This window comes from Hypomesus transpacificus, chromosome 23 (genome assembly GCF_021917145.1).
Source record: "Hypomesus transpacificus isolate Combined female chromosome 23, fHypTra1, whole genome shotgun sequence".
In the NCBI taxonomy this organism is placed as follows: domain Eukaryota; kingdom Metazoa; phylum Chordata; class Actinopteri; order Osmeriformes; family Osmeridae; genus Hypomesus; species Hypomesus transpacificus.
In genome coordinates this window covers 8,043,603-8,061,910 of record NC_061082.1, presented here as the reverse complement: position 1 = coordinate 8,061,910, position 18,308 = coordinate 8,043,603, and the positions used below count along the sequence as shown (strand labels likewise).

The 18,308-nt window shown below is 43.8% G+C and overlaps 5 protein-coding genes and 2 non-coding genes across 13 annotated transcripts in view; 5 read left to right on the top strand and 2 right to left on the bottom strand.

Moving 5' to 3' along the window:
• Positions 1-3,582, top strand: part of si:dkey-91i10.2 (uncharacterized protein LOC555224 homolog) — a 34,915-nt gene extending 31,333 nt beyond the window's left edge. For all 6 annotated transcript variants that reach the window (XM_047047522.1, XM_047047523.1, XM_047047526.1 and 3 more), the window contains 2 exons: positions 119-264; positions 735-3,582. In XM_047047522.1, coding sequence (XP_046903478.1) covers positions 119-264; positions 735-1,605 — 1,017 coding nt within the window. In that variant the 3' untranslated portion in view covers positions 1,606-3,582. The remainder of the gene's footprint in view (positions 1-118; positions 265-734) is intronic.
• Positions 3,583-3,648: 66 nt separating this feature from the next.
• Positions 3,649-6,488, bottom strand: tsn (translin). Of its 2 annotated transcripts, XM_047046781.1 has the most exons (6): positions 6,313-6,488; positions 5,887-5,980; positions 5,679-5,775; positions 5,465-5,580; positions 5,141-5,220; positions 3,649-5,020 (listed from the first exon to the last, which is right to left on the bottom strand). In XM_047046781.1, exons 1-6 carry the CDS (start codon positions 6,376-6,378, stop codon positions 4,787-4,789), a joined length of 687 nt encoding a protein of 228 aa, XP_046902737.1. In that variant the 5' UTR covers positions 6,379-6,488; the 3' UTR covers positions 3,649-4,786. The 2 variants fall into 2 exon arrangements, with proteins under 2 accessions (XP_046902737.1, XP_046902738.1); XM_047046782.1 differs by lacking the exon at positions 5,141-5,220 and having other exon boundaries at positions 6,313-6,480.
• Positions 6,489-6,876: 388 nt separating this feature from the next.
• si:dkey-219c10.4 (high affinity cGMP-specific 3',5'-cyclic phosphodiesterase 9A) lies at positions 6,877-11,747 on the bottom strand. The gene is made up of 14 exons (XM_047047454.1): positions 11,660-11,747; positions 10,799-10,948; positions 10,575-10,626; positions 10,383-10,485; positions 10,054-10,196; positions 9,823-9,882; positions 8,926-9,103; positions 8,482-8,604; positions 8,217-8,309; positions 8,055-8,122; positions 7,862-7,964; positions 7,589-7,693; positions 7,295-7,441; positions 6,877-7,209 (listed from the first exon to the last, which is right to left on the bottom strand). Exons 1-14 carry the CDS (start codon positions 11,745-11,747, stop codon positions 7,018-7,020), a joined length of 1,605 nt encoding a protein of 534 aa, XP_046903410.1. The 3' UTR covers positions 6,877-7,017.
• Positions 11,748-12,703: 956 nt separating this feature from the next.
• On the top strand, positions 12,704-15,817 carry nifk (nucleolar protein interacting with the FHA domain of MKI67). Its single transcript, XM_047047250.1, has 6 exons — positions 12,704-12,923; positions 13,221-13,349; positions 13,741-13,849; positions 13,993-14,204; positions 14,355-14,414; positions 14,837-15,817. Exons 1-6 carry the CDS (start codon positions 12,804-12,806, stop codon positions 15,080-15,082), a joined length of 876 nt encoding a protein of 291 aa, XP_046903206.1. The 5' UTR covers positions 12,704-12,803; the 3' UTR covers positions 15,083-15,817.
• On the top strand, positions 13,520-13,649 carry LOC124486122. Its single transcript, XR_006958240.1, has one exon. It is a non-coding gene; the product is annotated as a small nucleolar RNA ACA64 (small nucleolar RNA).
• LOC124486121 lies at positions 14,514-14,643 on the top strand. Its single transcript, XR_006958239.1, has one exon. It is a non-coding gene; the product is annotated as a small nucleolar RNA ACA64 (small nucleolar RNA).
• Positions 15,818-15,915: 98 nt separating the features above from the next.
• Positions 15,916-18,308, top strand: part of clasp1a (cytoplasmic linker associated protein 1a) — a 58,949-nt gene continuing 56,556 nt past the window's right edge. Inside the window, 2 exon segments of the mRNA XM_047047249.1 lie at positions 15,916-16,055; positions 17,377-18,099. Coding sequence (XP_046903205.1) covers positions 17,905-18,099 — 195 coding nt within the window. The 5' untranslated portion in view covers positions 15,916-16,055; positions 17,377-17,904.

The following is an 18,308-nucleotide window of genomic DNA, read 5'->3' as shown; positions in this document are numbered from 1 at the left end:
CACACACACACAGGGACCCACTGAAACACACGGGCATACACAGACACACACCACCCATCGATTCTTGGACATTTGAATCCCATACAGTAGATAACCTGGCTGCTGTGTCTCCATACAGGGGGATGAGGACCTACTAACAGTCTGTATTGGGGAGATCTTCCTGGAGTTTGTCAACATGCTGCCAGCCTTCCAGACCTACTGCCTGCAGCAGTCCACTTCAGTAAACATGCTCAACACCTTGGAGAAGGAGAAGGAACTCCTAAGGTAGATGGCTCGCAGACTGCCCTGCACTAGCACTGGATCCTGCAACATCTGCACATGTAGATTATACTGGATTTGCCATTGACTGTCTCTATTTTAGGATTTTAACTGTCTGGTTAAAGACAAAGTTTATTTTCCCTGTTCTGACTGTATAGACTGATAGATGTGTGAACTGAACACAGTGCCCTAGGACCAGTAGCTTACGGTAGTCCAGCTACTCCATGGTGTTACTCTTAAAACAGAGGAGACCGAAGGCCATCATTTATTCATAACTGAACCTATTTGGAGAATAGTGCTGAAGTCATTACCTATTTTAGATCCAGCCATTTCTCACTCAATGACTCAGGCGTCCACTGATTCACTTCACTGTGGAATGAGGTCTGAGTTCTTCTAACGACACTGGTGTTCGACGTTTTGTTTATTTGTAATCTTACAGTCGTCCTCTTTCTTTCTGTCTCAATCTCTCCTCCCAGGATCTTCCTGGACGTGTCCCAGAATGACAACACGGCGCTGCGTCGTATGAACCTGCGCTCCTTCCTCATGGCGCCTCTCCAACGCGTCACCAAGTACCCGCTCCTCCTCAGCCGCATCAGCAAGGCCACCACCGAGTGTCACCCGGACCACGGGCGCCTGCGCGAGGCCAAGAGCCGCGTCGAGTCCCACCTGGAGCACATCAACATGAAGACCCGGCAGGAGGGCGCCGTCACCTGGTCCCTGCGCTCGTTCCGCCGCGACAGCCGCAAGAACCGCGAGGTCATCAACATCGAGATGAGGGAGCTGTCGCTGAAGACGGTGGGCTGGGCCCGGGAGAGCACGCGCTTTGTCATGGAGGGGCCCATGCAGCTGTCCCAGCCCGCCGACGGCCAGTGGCTAAAGAAAGGCAGCAGGGCCCTCAAGTTCCAGAACGTGCAGAGTCTACTGATGGTGCGGACGCAGCGGGCGGGGGAGGGGGGGCCGGCGCCGGTGGGGCTGGCGGGGCAGGTGCCTGGCTGTCAGGCGGACCCGGGCGCCCGGGGGGAATGTGAGCCGCAGGAGCCCCCCGGGGAGAGCGTGCGGGACGGCGTGCTGGTCCTCATCAAGGACAAGAGCAGCGGGAAGTTTGCGGTGCTGCGGGAGCCCATCCGCCTGGCCAACTGCGTGGTGTCGGCCGACCCGGAGTGCGAGGACACCTTTGAGCTGCTGGACATCCGGAGGGAGGCTTTCGTGTTCAGGGCATCGGACAAGGCGCGCACGCAGCAGTGGTTCCGGCAGATCAAGAGGTATTCCCGGGATTTAGGGCCCTGGAGGAAGAGGCGCAACGCTCTGCCTAATATCATGATTAACACGAACCAGAGTCGCTCCTGAGACTCAGTTCCCCTGAGGAAGCCTCTCCTCCTCCACGTGCTGGACCTGGGTACACAGGTGTACATAAATAGACAGTGTTACTGCTACTGAGAACTCTGTGGGAGATTCCAGTATTGAGTCTCTCAACACCCAGGCAGTGATGAAGATGGCACTTTTTTTTCTACAAGACTGCAAGTGCGTAATACTGTTCATGAATGAATCTTTTTTTCGTTTCAAACTGAGAAAAAAAAACAACCAGACATTAGCAACCAAAAGAGAGACTTGGTTGGAAGTACTGACACCCTTGATTGTAAAGATGTTTTGAGAGAAAATATTTTTTTTTCATTAATTTGACAGTGTCTGTGTTGAAAAAATTGTGAAACATGATAGCAAAAAAAATTACAAAAACATGGTTACAAAGATAAAAAGATTGGAGAAGGCTGTTATTGAAGATGATGAAGTGTGAGTGAGTGAGTGAGTGAGTGAGTGAGTGAGTGAGTGAGTGAGTGAGTGAGTGAGTGAGTGAGCGAGCTGCTGTTCTGTACAGTAAAACAAGAGCCTGGGCCAGTGTAGTAACCCAGTAAAAGGCTTTTGTTTTGGATTTTGACCAAGGATAGTAACTGCCCTCTGCCCTACTTCTCTTTCTCTTTAAGTTGGTAGCATGGTACACTGCCAAGAGTAGAACAGACACAGTGCCTGCAGGTGAGCAGATTACCCTAGAGGGTGATTACTGTGTGTTGCTGTGCCGGGGTCAAGTTACAATGCAGCAATAATCAATCTGCCATTTTCACATTGAATACCCAATCCTTGGTTCTGCACTTGCTAGTATTGTCATATGCTGTCTTGGTGGGGGGGAGGGGGGGGGGGGTTACTTACAATAATTAGCACACTTTCAGCAGAAACCCCTCAGTGAAGACAGTCCAAAATACTGTAGCATGGAATAGTGTGATAGACTATGGCTACAGAGAATGCCCACGATGAATCTATTCATTGCCCATCCTCTCTTAGACCATGAGACTGATGTTAGCTTTTCATTTCTTACATAAACTCACATCCTATTGGTTGATTTTGAGAAGGGAAATCCACAAAATGATGTGCCTTTTATGTTTGTGTTTTTACTCTGAATGAAATTGTAATCCGTCACAGTAGCGTTGACAACTGTGAAACGGCACCAGACTGCCCTCTGGCTGTGGGTAGCAGAATGGCACAATCTGCACGCAATAACAAGCATACCCCTGACTGAACTACGACCAAACAGCACCCCAATTCTAAAATCTATTCAACTGAAATCGGTGCAGCCCCCTTCATTGATTTAAAACCACAGTGTTGGTTCTAGAATAGTCTTTGATACACATGGCACATGCTTTGAAATACACGTAAGAGAGGGGAAGTCTGCCCACATCAGGGTGGAGGGTTGAGCACTAGACCTGTGTGCGGCCTGCCCCTGGCCTGTGTATTTTCTTACTTGGGTGAAAGCTCTTTTTTTCAGTTTGACGCACTTTATAATGATAACAGAATACTGGATCCAGACTACTAGGTCAGGACTTCTGAAACAGTTCTTGCAGTTAGTGAAAAGCTTTATTGGATTTTATGGGTTATGATCTTTATTTACAGACCTCATTAGTCAAACATGTTTGATCTCTGTTGAACACAGTGGTCGAGGCAATACAGTACTCATCAACCAAATCTTTAACCTTTGCATGCTGTCTGATTATGTTAGTCAAACGTAGCACAGGTAAATAAGGTAGCTAATCACTGTGTTTTGGAGAGTCAAACGGTGTATGGACTGCTGCCTAGGTTGTTACTGCTGTCTTTCCAATGGCATTAGCACTGTTAGTTCTTTCAGGTCCACTGTTCCCTCTAGATACCAGTTCATGGGAAGGCACAGGAATCCTCTGACACCTTTCAATCTTTTCCGTCTGTATAAAAACAAATTACTCAAAACAACTCAAATGTCCTATTTCCTTATGTAATATATTGTGAATTAAATTTAAAAGATTAAACAAACTGTTCTCTTATCCTGGTTGCTAATTCCTGTAAAGAACATTTATAAAGAGGCAAATAGATGGTGCAAAGTAGAAATATTTATTCGGAACAAATGGCCTCACAACTGATCCAACAAAGGATCAAATACAGAAACAAAACACTGAAACATGAGCTCCTGTTGATCAGGTGGAATCATTTTGTAAGCACGCACAATTCACTAATTTAAGGAAACCATTCAAACACATTGGAATAGTGCAACCAAATCAACGATTGCACTTTAGAACGACACTATCCAACTACACTACCATGGTTTACAAGAAGAAAAATGCATGGAGGTTGCCAAAAGTATGAAAAGAACATTTTAGACTTGGCTGTGCCAGGAGTAAATCACTGAGCAACTGTTTTTGCAGTGTATGGTACAGTACATAGCTAGATGAAAAGCTGCGTTCAGCACCACCCCAGCTTGGCTTGACCCAGTCTCTCCTGTTCGTAAGAACATGCAGACAAACGAGGCAGTGACACTGAGATAGAATCAATACATTGTCAATCTTGAAAAAAGCGCACACCATGTCGACGCAGTAATGTTTTTTTTCCCCAACACAGGACAGAACAAAGGCTTCATATCTGTGTTGAGTGCACCTATGCTGTTTCTTTGGCTCTCTTCAAACAATAGCTTGAATGTGTCACATCACATTCAGCAGCCTTTAAACTGTCTGTATTGGACTACTTCCCTGGCTTTTGGAAGATGCATGAACTTATATTTTAGCATATCGACTCCACAAACTTAAGATCAATAAGGTTACATTTTCTTTTTTTCTTTGAGTGGTCTAAACTACAACTTTGACCTCAAATAATAAAACAAAACAATACTTAACATATAAGGTATGTGTATAACAGTGTTAACAACAAAATCAAAATGTTGTGAAACATGAAAAGCACTCTGATGATGTCAGAAACAGGCGAACAAATCCAAACACCAGTATTAAGTTGGAACTCCCCTTCAAAACTACCGTCTCTGGGTTTTCAAACCCCACTGACAGACTGCCACAAACACACACACACTCTTTCTCGCTCTCTCTCTCTCACACACACACACACACAGTCTGTCTTAGGCTTCCAGGGCTTCAGACCCTTGGTCCTGCCCTGCAACAGGTCAAGTTCTCTGTCCCAGTTCTGGAGGATTGTCCCAGCCCCTTTCCTATCCCCACTCCCAGCTCTACTTGTCTCCCCCAGCCTCCTGCGGTTCCGTGGCCAACCCACGGATGGACAGGTCATACACCACCTCCTCGATCTTCTTCACGTCATATTTCAGGCCGTCGTAGCGCTTGCGCAGGGGGTCATTCTTCAGGTTGAGCAGGCGGAAGCCGGAGTCCAGCTCGTTGATGAAGTTGGAGATGCGGAGTGGCCGGGTGTAGTCTCCTGCAGTCACGCTGTTCACCGCCAGACGAGACTGCAGACAGGGAGGGGGGGGGGGGGGGGGGGGGGCGCAAGAGAGATGACATCCACAAGATCAAAATCCTGTCATCTTAAAGGATTCTTTTTATGGACATGAAAATGAGTTCACTCTTACCAGTTCGCTGGCCATGTTCAGCACACCAGCAAGGTAATCTTCCACGTCCAGGTGGAATCCTTTTTCTCTGACCACTTCAACTAAAAAGGTACAGCAAAGTATGATAAAGGGCAATTAATTGGTTTCTAGAGACATTTTGAAAGAGAGAGAGAGGGACAGAGAGAGAGAGGGGGGGGGGGGGAGAGAGAGTGCGAGAGAGAGAGACTGCGAGAGAGAGAGAGAGAGAGTGCGAGAGAGAGAGAGAGAGAGAGAGAGAGAGAGAGAGAGAGAGAGAGAGAGAGAGAGAGAGAGGATTTATAGTTTCTCCATGAAGATGATTCTTACTCCCTAATATTTGGGCCACCTCTTCTCTGGCCACCAGGACCTCAGTCTCCAAGTAGACCACAAAGGCTGCCAGGAAGACCAGTCTCTGAAGCACAAACCGCCAATGCTCATGGAATCTGTAGTCAGACAGCAAAACATAAATAATCAACACTAGCTTGTGCAGAAATATACAATTGTACTACGTGACAAAATGTATGATGTAATCCACCCATACCTGTAATACTGCTCCACAGGGAATTTAGTTTTGAGGTCTGAAATGTGTGTCCTCACAGTGCAAAACAACTCCCGAGCCTTGGTGCACTTACTAGGAACTTTTGGGTAAGACGACAATTCAACATTTCACGTTGAGTTTTTCCATCAACTCATTTTAAGATTGCATGACGATGTGAAGACTAAACATTTGGTTGCTGTTTGAAACTCACTCTCTTTGAATCCAGATGTCTGGTGGACACTTTGGAGAAGAGTCAGGATTTCCCTCGCTGTCTGCTCCAGGCCCTGCACAACCTTTCTGATATCCTGTAACAAGGTGTCCAGTTTTATGGTGTTGCGGCAATATTTTTTCCATTTATATTAGTATATAGGCCTATGCATGTGTACCAGGTGAAATTGTGAACTGCTTACTACTACTGTGTGCACCATTAGAAATGTCCAATTCATCAGCTACGCGTCAAATTGAAGTCTATTGCGTGCATTCCTGGTAATTATATATCACACGGTAAATAGATTCTTAGATAATGTGCTGGGACGCTATACATGCAACGATGAATTAGCAAGCTACCTCAAACCGCTGTAGTTAACGTTTAAACCATGCTAACGTTTAAACCATGCTATCTCGGCTTAAAACTAACCTCTCTGATATCTTGATCCGCACTTAGGAACCCCTGAATATAGCTGAACATTTCTGTTACCGACATTATGTGCAACAGTACAACTATGGGTCGTTAAGAAAATAATTCGTGTTCAGTGATTGAAAAACAAAAGCGTGCGCACGAGCTGAAAGTCGCAAAGGGACGGGTCTTTCTGTAAACAGTCGCATAGACATGATGTCACCATTCCTTGGCATAATACATTTTTCTTGTTTTGGCAAAAAGAAAGTAATAGATGGAAATATAAATACAATTCACGCCGTTAATGTTTATTTTTCAATAGGGTTTAATGTTTATCATTAATTATTATGAACAATTAGCATGTGACATGGGATCCTGTCCACTAGTTGGCAGTAGTTGAGAGACAACATTATAGGGATAACATCAGGACTGATTAACCAAGTTCTGAAATCAAAAACATATAATGACAATTATGCTACAGACAATTAAATACAAAATATGCACATATAGACAGACACTAAAGAACTTAACAACCAAATGTTGCACCTAGGCTACAAATCTGCGATCTGATGCAGTACTATCATCTGTGATCATATTCTATTCACACTCCTGCTCAAAAAGAAGAAAAAAAAAGAAAAAAAAGAAAAGAAAGCATGCACATTCCTGTAGAAAAAAACAGATACAGTATTTTCAGTCTAGATCAAAATGCCTCTATGGAGGCATCCATCACTGGGTGGCTGGTTTGGAGGTATCCCTGGAGTCTGCCTGGCTGTCTGCTGTGTTTGATGGGTTCAGGGGTGACTCCTTGCTCTTGGCTGCCTTGTCACTCTGTGCTCTATTCAGCTTCTCCCTTTCCAGGGCTTTCTCCATTTCTGTGTAGTAGTCCAGGGCCTTCCGCACCGGATCTATGATATGTTGCTAGGGTAAGATATAAGGCAGGAAACTGTAAGATGCATTGTGGAGTCCTGGATGGTAAGTTTGATAAATATTCCGCTTACTGTACCTCCAGGCAGGGAAAGAGGTTGGCCAATTCAATGAAGAGAGGGAAGAGGACAAATCGAATGAAGCCTGTCTGAGAGGATGGCTTGGTCACCTGTTCCCTGTCCATGAATGGTGTGACAGGGAGACCCTCCAGCTTTTCCATGTCACTCTGGGAGGGGGGAGGGGGGGGAATTTGGCACAAACAGGTAAAGACAAAGGCTAGGCTTCATCTGATCGTCCAAAGTTAATTTAAACTTTATTGGGTTAATCAATTATTTACTGAAGCACAGTTCTTCCTCGATGCTTTATGAAGTACCTGATTGTAAAACTCCTGAAGAAGGCAGTCTAACCAGGGCTCAGCCACCTCCATAGGCCGGGCCTCATTGGAGATGTCGCTCACTTTGATCATGATCATCATCAACTGAAGGACGAAGAGAAGGTCCGACGGGCAAACAATGTTTGTCCAATCAGTAGCCTCATACTTTAAGTTAAATCCAACAGACAACCAGCACAAACAAGCCATTCCTAAATGAGGCAACTGAACCCTCCATTTGCCTGAGGTCTCTCTTTCAGTTGTGGTTTTACTCACCACATCTCTGTGGTCCTTGATGCTAAAGTCAAAGACAGACAGGATGGACTTAAACTTGTTTAGAATCTCGTTGTGCCTCGTCATGTCTGTGGCCAAGATGCACCTGCAATAGGTGTTCAAGAACAAGGATTAAAATCCTAGAATGTGTGGGTTTTCAGTTTTATCAGTGATATGGCCGAGAAGAACATCTTACTTGATTATACCCTCCCTGATCCGTTTGTACTGCTCGTTGGTCAGGTTTCTGAAAATGTTGTTTTCTGTCTGTAGGAAAGAAGTTCTAAATGTCGTCATTCATTCCAGCTTTTCCCCTACACCCTCCAGCCTCAACTCCAGGTCTGGCCCCAGTCTCACCTACCTTCTCCAAGATCTCAAAGGCCACGGCACAGTGGTGGTTCTCCAGTGGAGAGATGTCATTATAACGCAGGGCCAACTCAGTCCGAGCATTTATCTGACAGATGAACAAAAACAGGTCAACATAAAACCTCTAACTTGCGCAACCACAGATTTGTCCTTCTGTCGACAGTGACTGTGTCCACAATATGCCAATCAGTGTGTATTGTAGCTGTATTGTTAGCGAACGGCGGGACAGATAGATAGATCAGAATAGTTAGATAGCTAACCTGGTATGCGTTGTTGTAGCCTGTGTGGTCGAGGTCATGGCACACTGCCGAGGTCAACATAGTCAGGAGGTCAATGCTGTCAATCTTACTCTTCAGGTCTGTCAGCCAAATCAGTCCATACATCTAAAATGTTGAATGTGCACCAACATGAATATGACATTTCAAAGCCCTCGAGAAATGTGTTGCACTCCATAAGGTTAGCCTGAAAGTCCTTGCCCACCACTTTCAGGCTTTAGAATGATTGGGTAATTGAAAGGAATCTGATGATTGCCAATAGTGCTAAAAGCCTCAGACCTTAAATCAAATGATTGCCACTCTAACACAACTCTCCATTTTCTTGCTCCCTCTGTTGCTCATATAATCAGAATCAGAAATCAGAATCAGAAATGGGGTTATTCGCCATGAATCACACACAGATAGACAGAAATACACAATCTGACTCACCATTTGGGTGACACAGAAGCAGTGTTTGAAGTTGTGGAAGGGGATGTTGTTATAGCGACGGTACACCTCGTACAGGAACTGTTGCAGTACCTCAGGCTCGATGTTAAAGGTGGCAATAAAGTCCAGGTCTGTGTACATCACCTGAAGCAGCACCATAATCTCTGCATCCTCCCACTGCCTTTATACAGACACACATATTGCATAGTAACACATACACAATTCCAATACATATCTTTATGTCTGATGCTGTTTGGTGATTTGGTGCTGTTGTTGAGTTTTCAACTAGCCAGTGAACCCTGTTCTGGGATATAACAGAGCATTATGCATTAGTGGGACAATGCGTTGAAAGGGTGCATACAATATGAAGGTCGCACTCTATCTGATTCAACTCTCTCTCCTTCCTGCCAACACAATATCACTGTTTGAAGTACCTCAATCCTGTTATGTTAAAAGGGGTAAATAACCAAGCCAGGCTAAGAGAAGCACAACACCCTATTAATGCACCCTTCAAACGTGGTGTGTTAATGAAGCTTGTTATGAAGACATCCTTTTGATTTGTAAACCCATAGTCAGTCTATTCATATTGATATGAGTGTCTTGATCAGATGAAAGGAGTGAACAAGCCCTGGCTCTTCAGGGGTACGTCAGGGGTGCCAGCTGCTGGCCACTTCACTGTGTCTCTATTGAAGAGACAGGTGTAGATGCTGTTTATCTCCCACACTTAGTCATGCACAAACACACACACACACACACACTGCCCTGCGCTAACTCAATGGAACGCATATTCCATAGTGTTCAACACTTCAAGTTTGAACATTTCCAGTGTTGGAGAAACACTCTGGATATTTTCGATAGGAAAAGCGATAAATATGAAGGAACAACATGATGTGTGCTCACCAGTTGTCAAATGTTGGGGTTTTGAGATACTGTCTCACTTCCTCGGAAACTTCCAGTGAACTGTGAAGAAGATTCAAACCACTCTTTTGTGAAAACGATGATATCATTTGTAGCCTTGGTGTGATACTGGTGTAACACATGTCTTGTAAATGGGGCATGTCGTAGTTGTAAGTGACATATTTTGTTGGTCACAAATTAGATCCACTATTTTGGTACTGTCTGGGAACTTACCTCATTTGAAGGAATTTGTCTCTAACGTGCTCACACTCCTCACGTGTTTTCCGTAGTGTTCTTTTGTGATAAAAGGGGGAGGGCTTGTGTGTTCCCTCAGAAAGCTCCTTGAACAGGCCTAGCCAGCTCAAATGTTCCACACTCTGTGGAGGAGGGAAACATTTATTAACAGAGATGGACAATTCTTCCACAATCCAAATCCAGCCTAACGTGTTGTATTGAACAAGACTAATCAAGGGATGACAAGAGGATTACTTGTTGACTAAGATGCATAGTAAACCAAACTAATTGAAGATTATTAAGACTGCTGTAAGATTGTACATACATACCTCAAGTTTCTCTCTGAACGATTCAACCTGTCTCTTCATCTCATACACTACTGCAGGGGTCTCACCAGCCTCAATCAGTATCTTCTTCTCCAAGCCCTGCAGCCTGGGCCACAGTGCAGCACATTGTCTGATTTGGGCTCCCACACGTCCTCAAAGAACGGGACTACTCTGAGCAAAGAACGAGTCACTTACCTCTTCTCCATTGAGGAGAGATCAAATCCTAGTGCCACAGCAAGCTCCACACCTGAAACACACCACTATTCAAGCAGCAAAACAGCTTCTCATTATGTTACAGTATTCAAACACCAAAGGGTGAAGGCTGCCCCAGCAAGGCTAGGTTTACACACAGTCAGACACAGCTGCCCAGCGGCCGAGGCTGGGTGTGGTGACATGGTAGAGAATACCTAACGGCTCACTGTTGCAGTCGGCAGCCACTACTTCCAGCTTATAGCAGGAGTTTGGGCTGTTGGACTCCAGTCGAGGGGAGATGTTGATGATGTTGCCTTTTGGATTGTACAGCTTCAGGATGTCGTGGGGTCCGGCCTCAGCTGCAGAGCGGAACAGGTCTAGAAAACATAGGAGGCACATTCTCTACATGCACAGGGACGGACAGGTGGACACGTACAAAACACTCCAAGATGCTCAGTGCTTTGAATCAGATGCATATACCACTGCAAAACGTTACTGTCTGTGCTGACAAACATAAACACTGCATACCCGTATGATCATACACTTTATGTCGATATAAAACAACAATATTGTGCAATACTTATGTTATCTATGATGTGATGCCTTAAGTACAGAGCTGTCAACAGCACCTGTTCCTCACACAATATCCTTGCAATAAGGCTTGGGTTTCTGTAATGTATCATCATAAATTTATAAATATATACTCTCCCTGTTGACAAGAATTTCACCCTCTTTCTTTAAAAGTGAATTGCAATTATTATTATTTTAATATCTCAAATCCTCCAAATGTGTGGTATTCAGTGAGTATTTGACTGAACACAATAATATTCTCAGATGACTACAATCAGCACAGGGCTGTGTGTTTTGACATACACTTATCTCATCATACGAACCCTAACTCTTGAGTTAACATTATTTTCACAGTGGAGGGATGGAAAACAGATGTGCAGGCAAACATATAGGACCAACTAAATAATAATACATACCTGAGCTACTGAGCTAAAAGATCTATGATTTCAATTTATATTTTCTATTTTAGCAGTATCACAAGTGATGCTTCTTTTCCAAACAATGAATAATCTGTATACCTTTGACATCTTGTGCTGGGCAATCCACTGGGATCTCTGCTTGTTCTGGTCGCCCATTCACAGTGAAGTAGATTATTTTTGTTGCCATATCAATGTCAGAGCCACTGATGTTGCAGCCTTCACTGCTTACTCGTCTTCCGAATTCAGAACCTGACAATGTCAGATAAGTGGACTGCTTTGCCAGGTCACTCTCTCTCTCTCTCTCCCTCTCTCCCCTCTCTCTCTCTCTCCCTCTCTCTCTCTCTCTCTCTCTCTCTCTCCCTGCTCTCTCCTCTTTTTTTCTTTTTTCTTAATAATATATTTTGTCTCCAGTCTCTCTCTCTCTCTCCCTCTGTCTCTCTCTCCCTCTCTCTCTCTCTCCCTCTCTCTCTCTCTCTCTCTCTCTCTCTCTCTCTCTCTCTCTCTCTCTCTCTCTCTCTCTCTCTCTTTCTCTGTAATTTCTGTGGGTAGGGCAATGGTTCTTTGTAGCCTCTAACATTTTATTTGTAAATGCATGACGACATTTAGATTATATCCTTTACTGATCAAATCCACTACAGACTGATACTTAAATAAATAAATAATCCTTTTTTGAAATTGCTACAAAAAGTTCTTGAAAATATCAGCCTTCTGGACACTGGCCATTCATTTGATATTTATTATCTGGAAAAAATATCAGCTTTCTGGGCACTGAACATTCATTTGATATTATATCTGGACAAAATGTCAGACTTATGGAAACTGATCATGTATTTGATAATGTATCTTGACAAACAGTCAGTCTTTACCATAGAGTTAATGGTCTTCACACTAGCCATTCATTAGCAGTATTCTGTTAGTCGGCAGTTAAATGTAACCCTCTTCTATGTCAATTTGACAATATTTAGCCATTTTGGGGAGGAATTCACAATTTCTGCGTATGTAAATATTCGTATTAATTTTAAGTTTACGTTTCACATTTAAAGAAAAAAATGTTTGTGATTCATTTGAATTTTATTTAAAAATCTACCGGAAGAGCTGGTTTCAACCAATGACTGTAAGATTTCAACTCTGCTTTCGCTGACGTATCTTCCGGAAAAAGTAGACACGAACGTAGTTCTCGTGTGCAGTAAACGTGGGCACTGTGTCTAGTAAATTATTTTTTATCAAGTAATAAGCCTTTGCAATGACTGAAGGTAAAGGACCGGCGACTTCTAAGCCGGCAAAACAATTACTCGCTTTGGACCCGAGTGAAGAGGCTGAATTCAAGAAAAAAGTACAAGCCGTAAAGAAAAGACCCAGAAAGGTAGCAGGCTAATGTTAATTTAGCACGTGGGAACTGGTTAGCTACTTGCGATGTAGAGTGGTTTGCTAGCTGGTTGCTTTGACACGTGTAGTTTAATTAATTGGCCGACACTGGCAATATACGTTTGAGAAAAGTTAAATGTTATATCTTAACTAGCAACATCTAGGTAACCAGTTAAGGTTATATCTGCAGGCAAGCTTTGCATCGTGGTGGCTTCAGGATTGTTGTACCATACTAGCCACCATATGTACGTTTTTCTTTAACATGTGGGCCCCATTTTCAACCTTCTATTTTCAGGGTCACCGTCTGAATCCAGGCGTAATCTATGTTGGACACATTCCCGTTGGTCTATTCGAGACTCAACTGAAATCATACTTTCAACAGTTTGGAACAGTTGTAAGGTTACGGCTTGCGAGGAGTAAAAAGGTAGGCATTACATGTTTACATTTTCTTTGATTGCTAACTGATTGACAAAATCAAGACCGAGAGGCAATTGCAAACGTAGCTGAGGTGACCTACTTTGATATAGGAATAGCATAATGTAGGAATTGTCTTACATTACTGAATGTGCCATGCTCAAACTATGGCCTACTGGCACATATTGAAAATTGCCTCGGGCCTTTCGGTAGCCTGAGGTAAGATAACTGTGCCTAAAGTATACTGGTTCATTAAGCTTATTGCCTGTTATTATTGTGACAGAGCGATAAAACCCTTGTTCCCACATTCTTCCAGAGTCAGATGACAACGTTTGTAATTTGTTTTCATCAGAATACACTTGTTTATATCATAATACCTCGAACTACATTCTTTCTCTCAGACAGGTGGGAGCAAAGGCTATGCATTTGTTGAGTTTGAATGTGATGAAGTGGCCAAGATTGTTGCAGAGACCATGAACAACTACCTTATGGGAGAAAGACTGATCAAAGGTAAGTTCCACTGCTGCTTCAAGCTCCTTGTAAGCTTTCTCTTAGGTCCCAGATCCTTGTGAGCTGTCTCTTAGGTCCCAGATTTAGACCCTAGTCCTAAAATGAATAACATGTCTAATTGTCCCGGTCTCTCCCTCTACCAGCTCACGTGGTCCCCCCTGAGAAGGTGCATGAGAAGCTGTTTGTGGGCTCCCAGAGAGAGTTTAAGAAGCCAAAGCAGCCGTCTGTGGCTCGCTATAACCAGAAGCACACTCCAGAGAGAGTGACCAAGATGGCAGAGACGCTCCTGAAGAAGGAGACCCAGCTTCGCAAGAGACTGGCAGAGAAGGGCATAGAGTACGACTTCCCTGGATTCGTAAGTCTTGATATCTTACAGTCTATTTAGAAAAATATATTTTAATATGGCATTGTCATAAATAAATAAAAATATATAAATATTGGAATATAACTGTCTGGGAATGACATGTGCTCAATCTTCTTTTTCTTTCTTTCTTTTTGTAAACAGGCTGCCCAAGTGCCACCAAAGAAAAAGTCCACAGAAATGAATGCATCCACATGTAGTGAGGTAAAAGAAGATCTTCACGTCCCACCTGACATTATCCGTCTTATTTTGGAATTGTTGTGGAATTGTTTACGTCGTCTTGCTTTTTGCCACATTCCTGGCACAGACTGAAAATTACCTCAGGCATATCTGTGGTCTGAGGTTAGATAACTGTGCCAACAGTAATGTGGTGCATTAAGCTTATTGCCTGTTATGTCAGTGACAGAGTGATAAAACCCATGTTCCCACACTCATTCTGTTGAATAGTAATGAATGTGTTCAGAGTAAACAAATAGTTGCATGCTGCCTTTGATGCAAATTAACATTGTTGTAACAACTAGACTGTCCAATACAATGGTTTACTGCTGTCTTGCCCTGTCATAGCCCTCTGTTTCCTTCTATTTGCACTCCCTTATCAATATCTGACAACTTTCTTCTCTGGCCAGGACATCACCCCAGTCTGCACCCCGTCTTTCATGGAAAGGAGGAAGTCCACAAGGGTTACAGATGACGATGTCGATGACGAAATCGTCATCAACGCCACACCTGCTCCCAAGTCTAGAGTCAGGGGCGAAGGCGAGGAGGACCAGGAGGAGGACGACTCCTCAGAGGAGGGAGATTACGAGCACGCAGATGACGTGGAGCCCTTACAAGGAAACGAGGCACCCACAGAGGAGGAAGGAGCACAGTAGTGGGACACGCAACATTGATGGACAGTTTCCTTCTCGCATTGCTTTGCATTTAAAAGCAGTCTTTTGTACATAATAATCAGAACTCTTGTGTATGATACACAGCGGGTGTCTGGTCAGATTAAATTGATGTTGGTGGACAGTGGAACACGAGTGTCTTTGTTGTCATCTCAAAGGCTGCATTGTTTCAATATGTGAAGAGGAAATAGGTTTGCAACTGCAAAGGTTTTTTCTATCAGGTGACCCTGAAATGGGCCACACCCTGATGGTAGAATAGTCAAGCTTGACTGCCATACAAGTGTCTGTTCTTGCGCTGATTGATGGTTTTATCTGAGGGTCCTTTATCATTATGAGTTCTCAAAAATATACGCTGAATCTGTAATTAAAGTAAATGGCCTTAGTAGAATTTGTCAATTCTGTCATGTTATGAGCCATAAATGGGGATGTTTATTTCTGTCATTCTCCACTAGATGTCACTGTTCACAAAGCGTTTGGAGAATGGTCTGAATCCTAGGTAGGGCTGTGCCCCTGTTCTTTGGTATCAGTGGTTATTGTAGGGGCATTTACAAAAGTGCATTTCAAAGGGGGGTAATATAGGCATATGTAATTTATATGGTGTCACTTCTTGGTTTTAATCATAAATTAACATCACTGACAGGTGCTTCAAGTCCTTTGTAGTGTATAGTGATGATTAAAGATGTTGTACATTAAATTCAGAAATTCAGCGTTTGTTACATAGACATCATAGATATCATTAATGAAAGCTCGAGAGTCTTCATATGAATGCGACAATTTCCAAAAGTACCAACATTTCTCTTTTCAAGACAGCGCATGCGCTGCACAATCCCATTCTTGTCCTGGTTGCAACAGCATTCCGGGGTGGAGAGGAACCTCGATGCGCTTGTAAATGTCTCTTGTCGATAATATTTATTAATATCTTGGACTATATATGCGATTTATATCTGAGCAGGCTATGGTAAGTACACATTTTATCAATGTCATAAATAGCACATTTTGGAAAGTGTATCCTAATTTCTTTTGTGGTGAGGAAGGTGTGACTGCTCTGACGTTCAACCAGCTCGCTAAGCTTTGAGCTATTCGTTTTGGATGAGTTGGGTTACAAGCGTCCGTCATATGGCTATAGCTATGTCACTGTAAATCTGTACACCTGAGTTGTGAGCAGCATAGAGCACAGTTTTAGATTTTTCCCAGACTCCCTGCCATTGGTCCCAAACACAATGTACAGTTCATAAAATAGTATTCCTGAATCCTGACAGAAACTAAGGTTTCCCCTCGTCAATGTCTTAGCAGTGGGTGTGTAAATACTGTACAAACTATAACTGTTGTCCATGTAAGTGCACTCTTTATGTCACTGGTTAGAATTATTTTGTCGTTTTGATGCTCAGTAAGCAGAAAAGATCTGGAAATATTGTTGACGGCGGTATCCCGGTGCACCGCGGGGCGGTCTGTTTGGTTCAATGGAGTAGCGATGGTACAGTACAGTATAGTCCTTAAATATAGTGGTGTTAACGTTAGAATTAAAGAGTAGTTTTTAGCCTTTGATGAACACCAATTTACAATCCTAATACAGACAATAACGCGTTGGCTAAATTATTCAATTTGAGCTGTCATTGTACGGATAGCTTTTCCTAATAGGTAGCGAACCTACCATTACCAAGAAAAGGTATTGCATCGACAGGCGATGTGACTGCCGACACAAAGCACACATCAAGCTAGCTAGCCAGTAGCCACTAGCTACTGTGCAGTAGCGTGTGTGGCTGACGGATAGAACATCTCCAGTTCATGAGGGCATTGATGCTTGTACAAAAGATTGCTTTTATCTACCTTACGTAACATATATGTGATTCCCAATGTATTAGTACAGTGAAATGTAAAATTGATAAGTCGGAACAGGTCATTTTTGCACTTCTTTTGCACAATTCCTAGCCAACTGTCATTCAAATGATGCCCACCACACACCATCTAGCCTACTAGGCCTACAGTATAGCTTTGGCCTATAAACTGACCTGATTTGGCAGTGACAATGAAGTGAATGGTTTCCCGATAGAGACAATAACTTCATTATTATCAGATCCAGGAGAGGGGACTTTAAAAGAAAATAAACATCAGTAACATTTGAAAAAAACCCTGTCAAAACAATGTCATGTTGCTGAAGGGATCCCCTGACCTTTGTTTCCATGGCAGCAGTGGGGTTGGTGGGATAAAGCTACATTTTGAACTAAGACTGAGAGGGCATGGAAGGATTTTGTTAACATCTACCCCTCTTTTGACCCCAGAGTCTCCCAGGAACAACTCATGAACAGTGAGTTATGAATCTCCACCTGACTACACCCACCCTCGTCGTCTCCAGTTACTGTATCACCCGCCACCGCAGCGCTGACTACCAACGCCAAGGCTGGCACTAGCGGCCTGGCTCCGACTTGTTCCACACAAAGAAGAAAAAAACCAAACTGCGAGAAGGAGAGAGAGAGAGAGAAGAAAACCCTCCCCAGCTGCTGTCCAGACACACATGCTGCATTGCTCCCATACCCAAGCCTGCATCCCAGCGGCCTGGCCTCCTGCTAGCTCTTGGCACCAATAGGGAAGGCCTACACTACAGGATATAAATATATCCAGTGTGTGCTTCAGTGTTTTTCTTTCTCCTCCCACCCCCCCACCCCCCTCCCCCTCCCCTAGTCACCCTCACGCCTAGAGGGTTACACACCCCCGTTACCTGTCTCCTCCCGCTTGTCTGAATAGTGGAAGTGATTGGCTGGACGGGGCTGAGCCAGAGGCAAACTGAGAGAGAGGGACAGAGCTAAGCAATGGAGCCCAACATGGAGTACTGTCTTGCTCAGGTGCTGCAGAAGGACATGGGTCGCAGGCTGCAGGTCGGCCAGGAGCTCATCGACTACATATCTGACAGGGACAAGTCACATGACCTGGATCAGGACCAATCAGACCTGGACAAGATGGTGGATGGCATCGCTACCACCTGGGTCAACTGTAGCAACTTCAAGGTAATATACTGTACTACAACATTCTCACAAATAGGCACAGAGCAAAGCTTTGGTAGGCTAGAAAAGTATAGCCTGGCCTAATGGAACTAGATTCAAGAAAGTAGGAAATATGCCCATAGAACAAGTGAAATGGGTAATCATTTAAATTTCATACATTGCAGTGGAAAATGTGCCTTGCTCTGTATTCTTTTCCCTGCTCTTGGTATCAT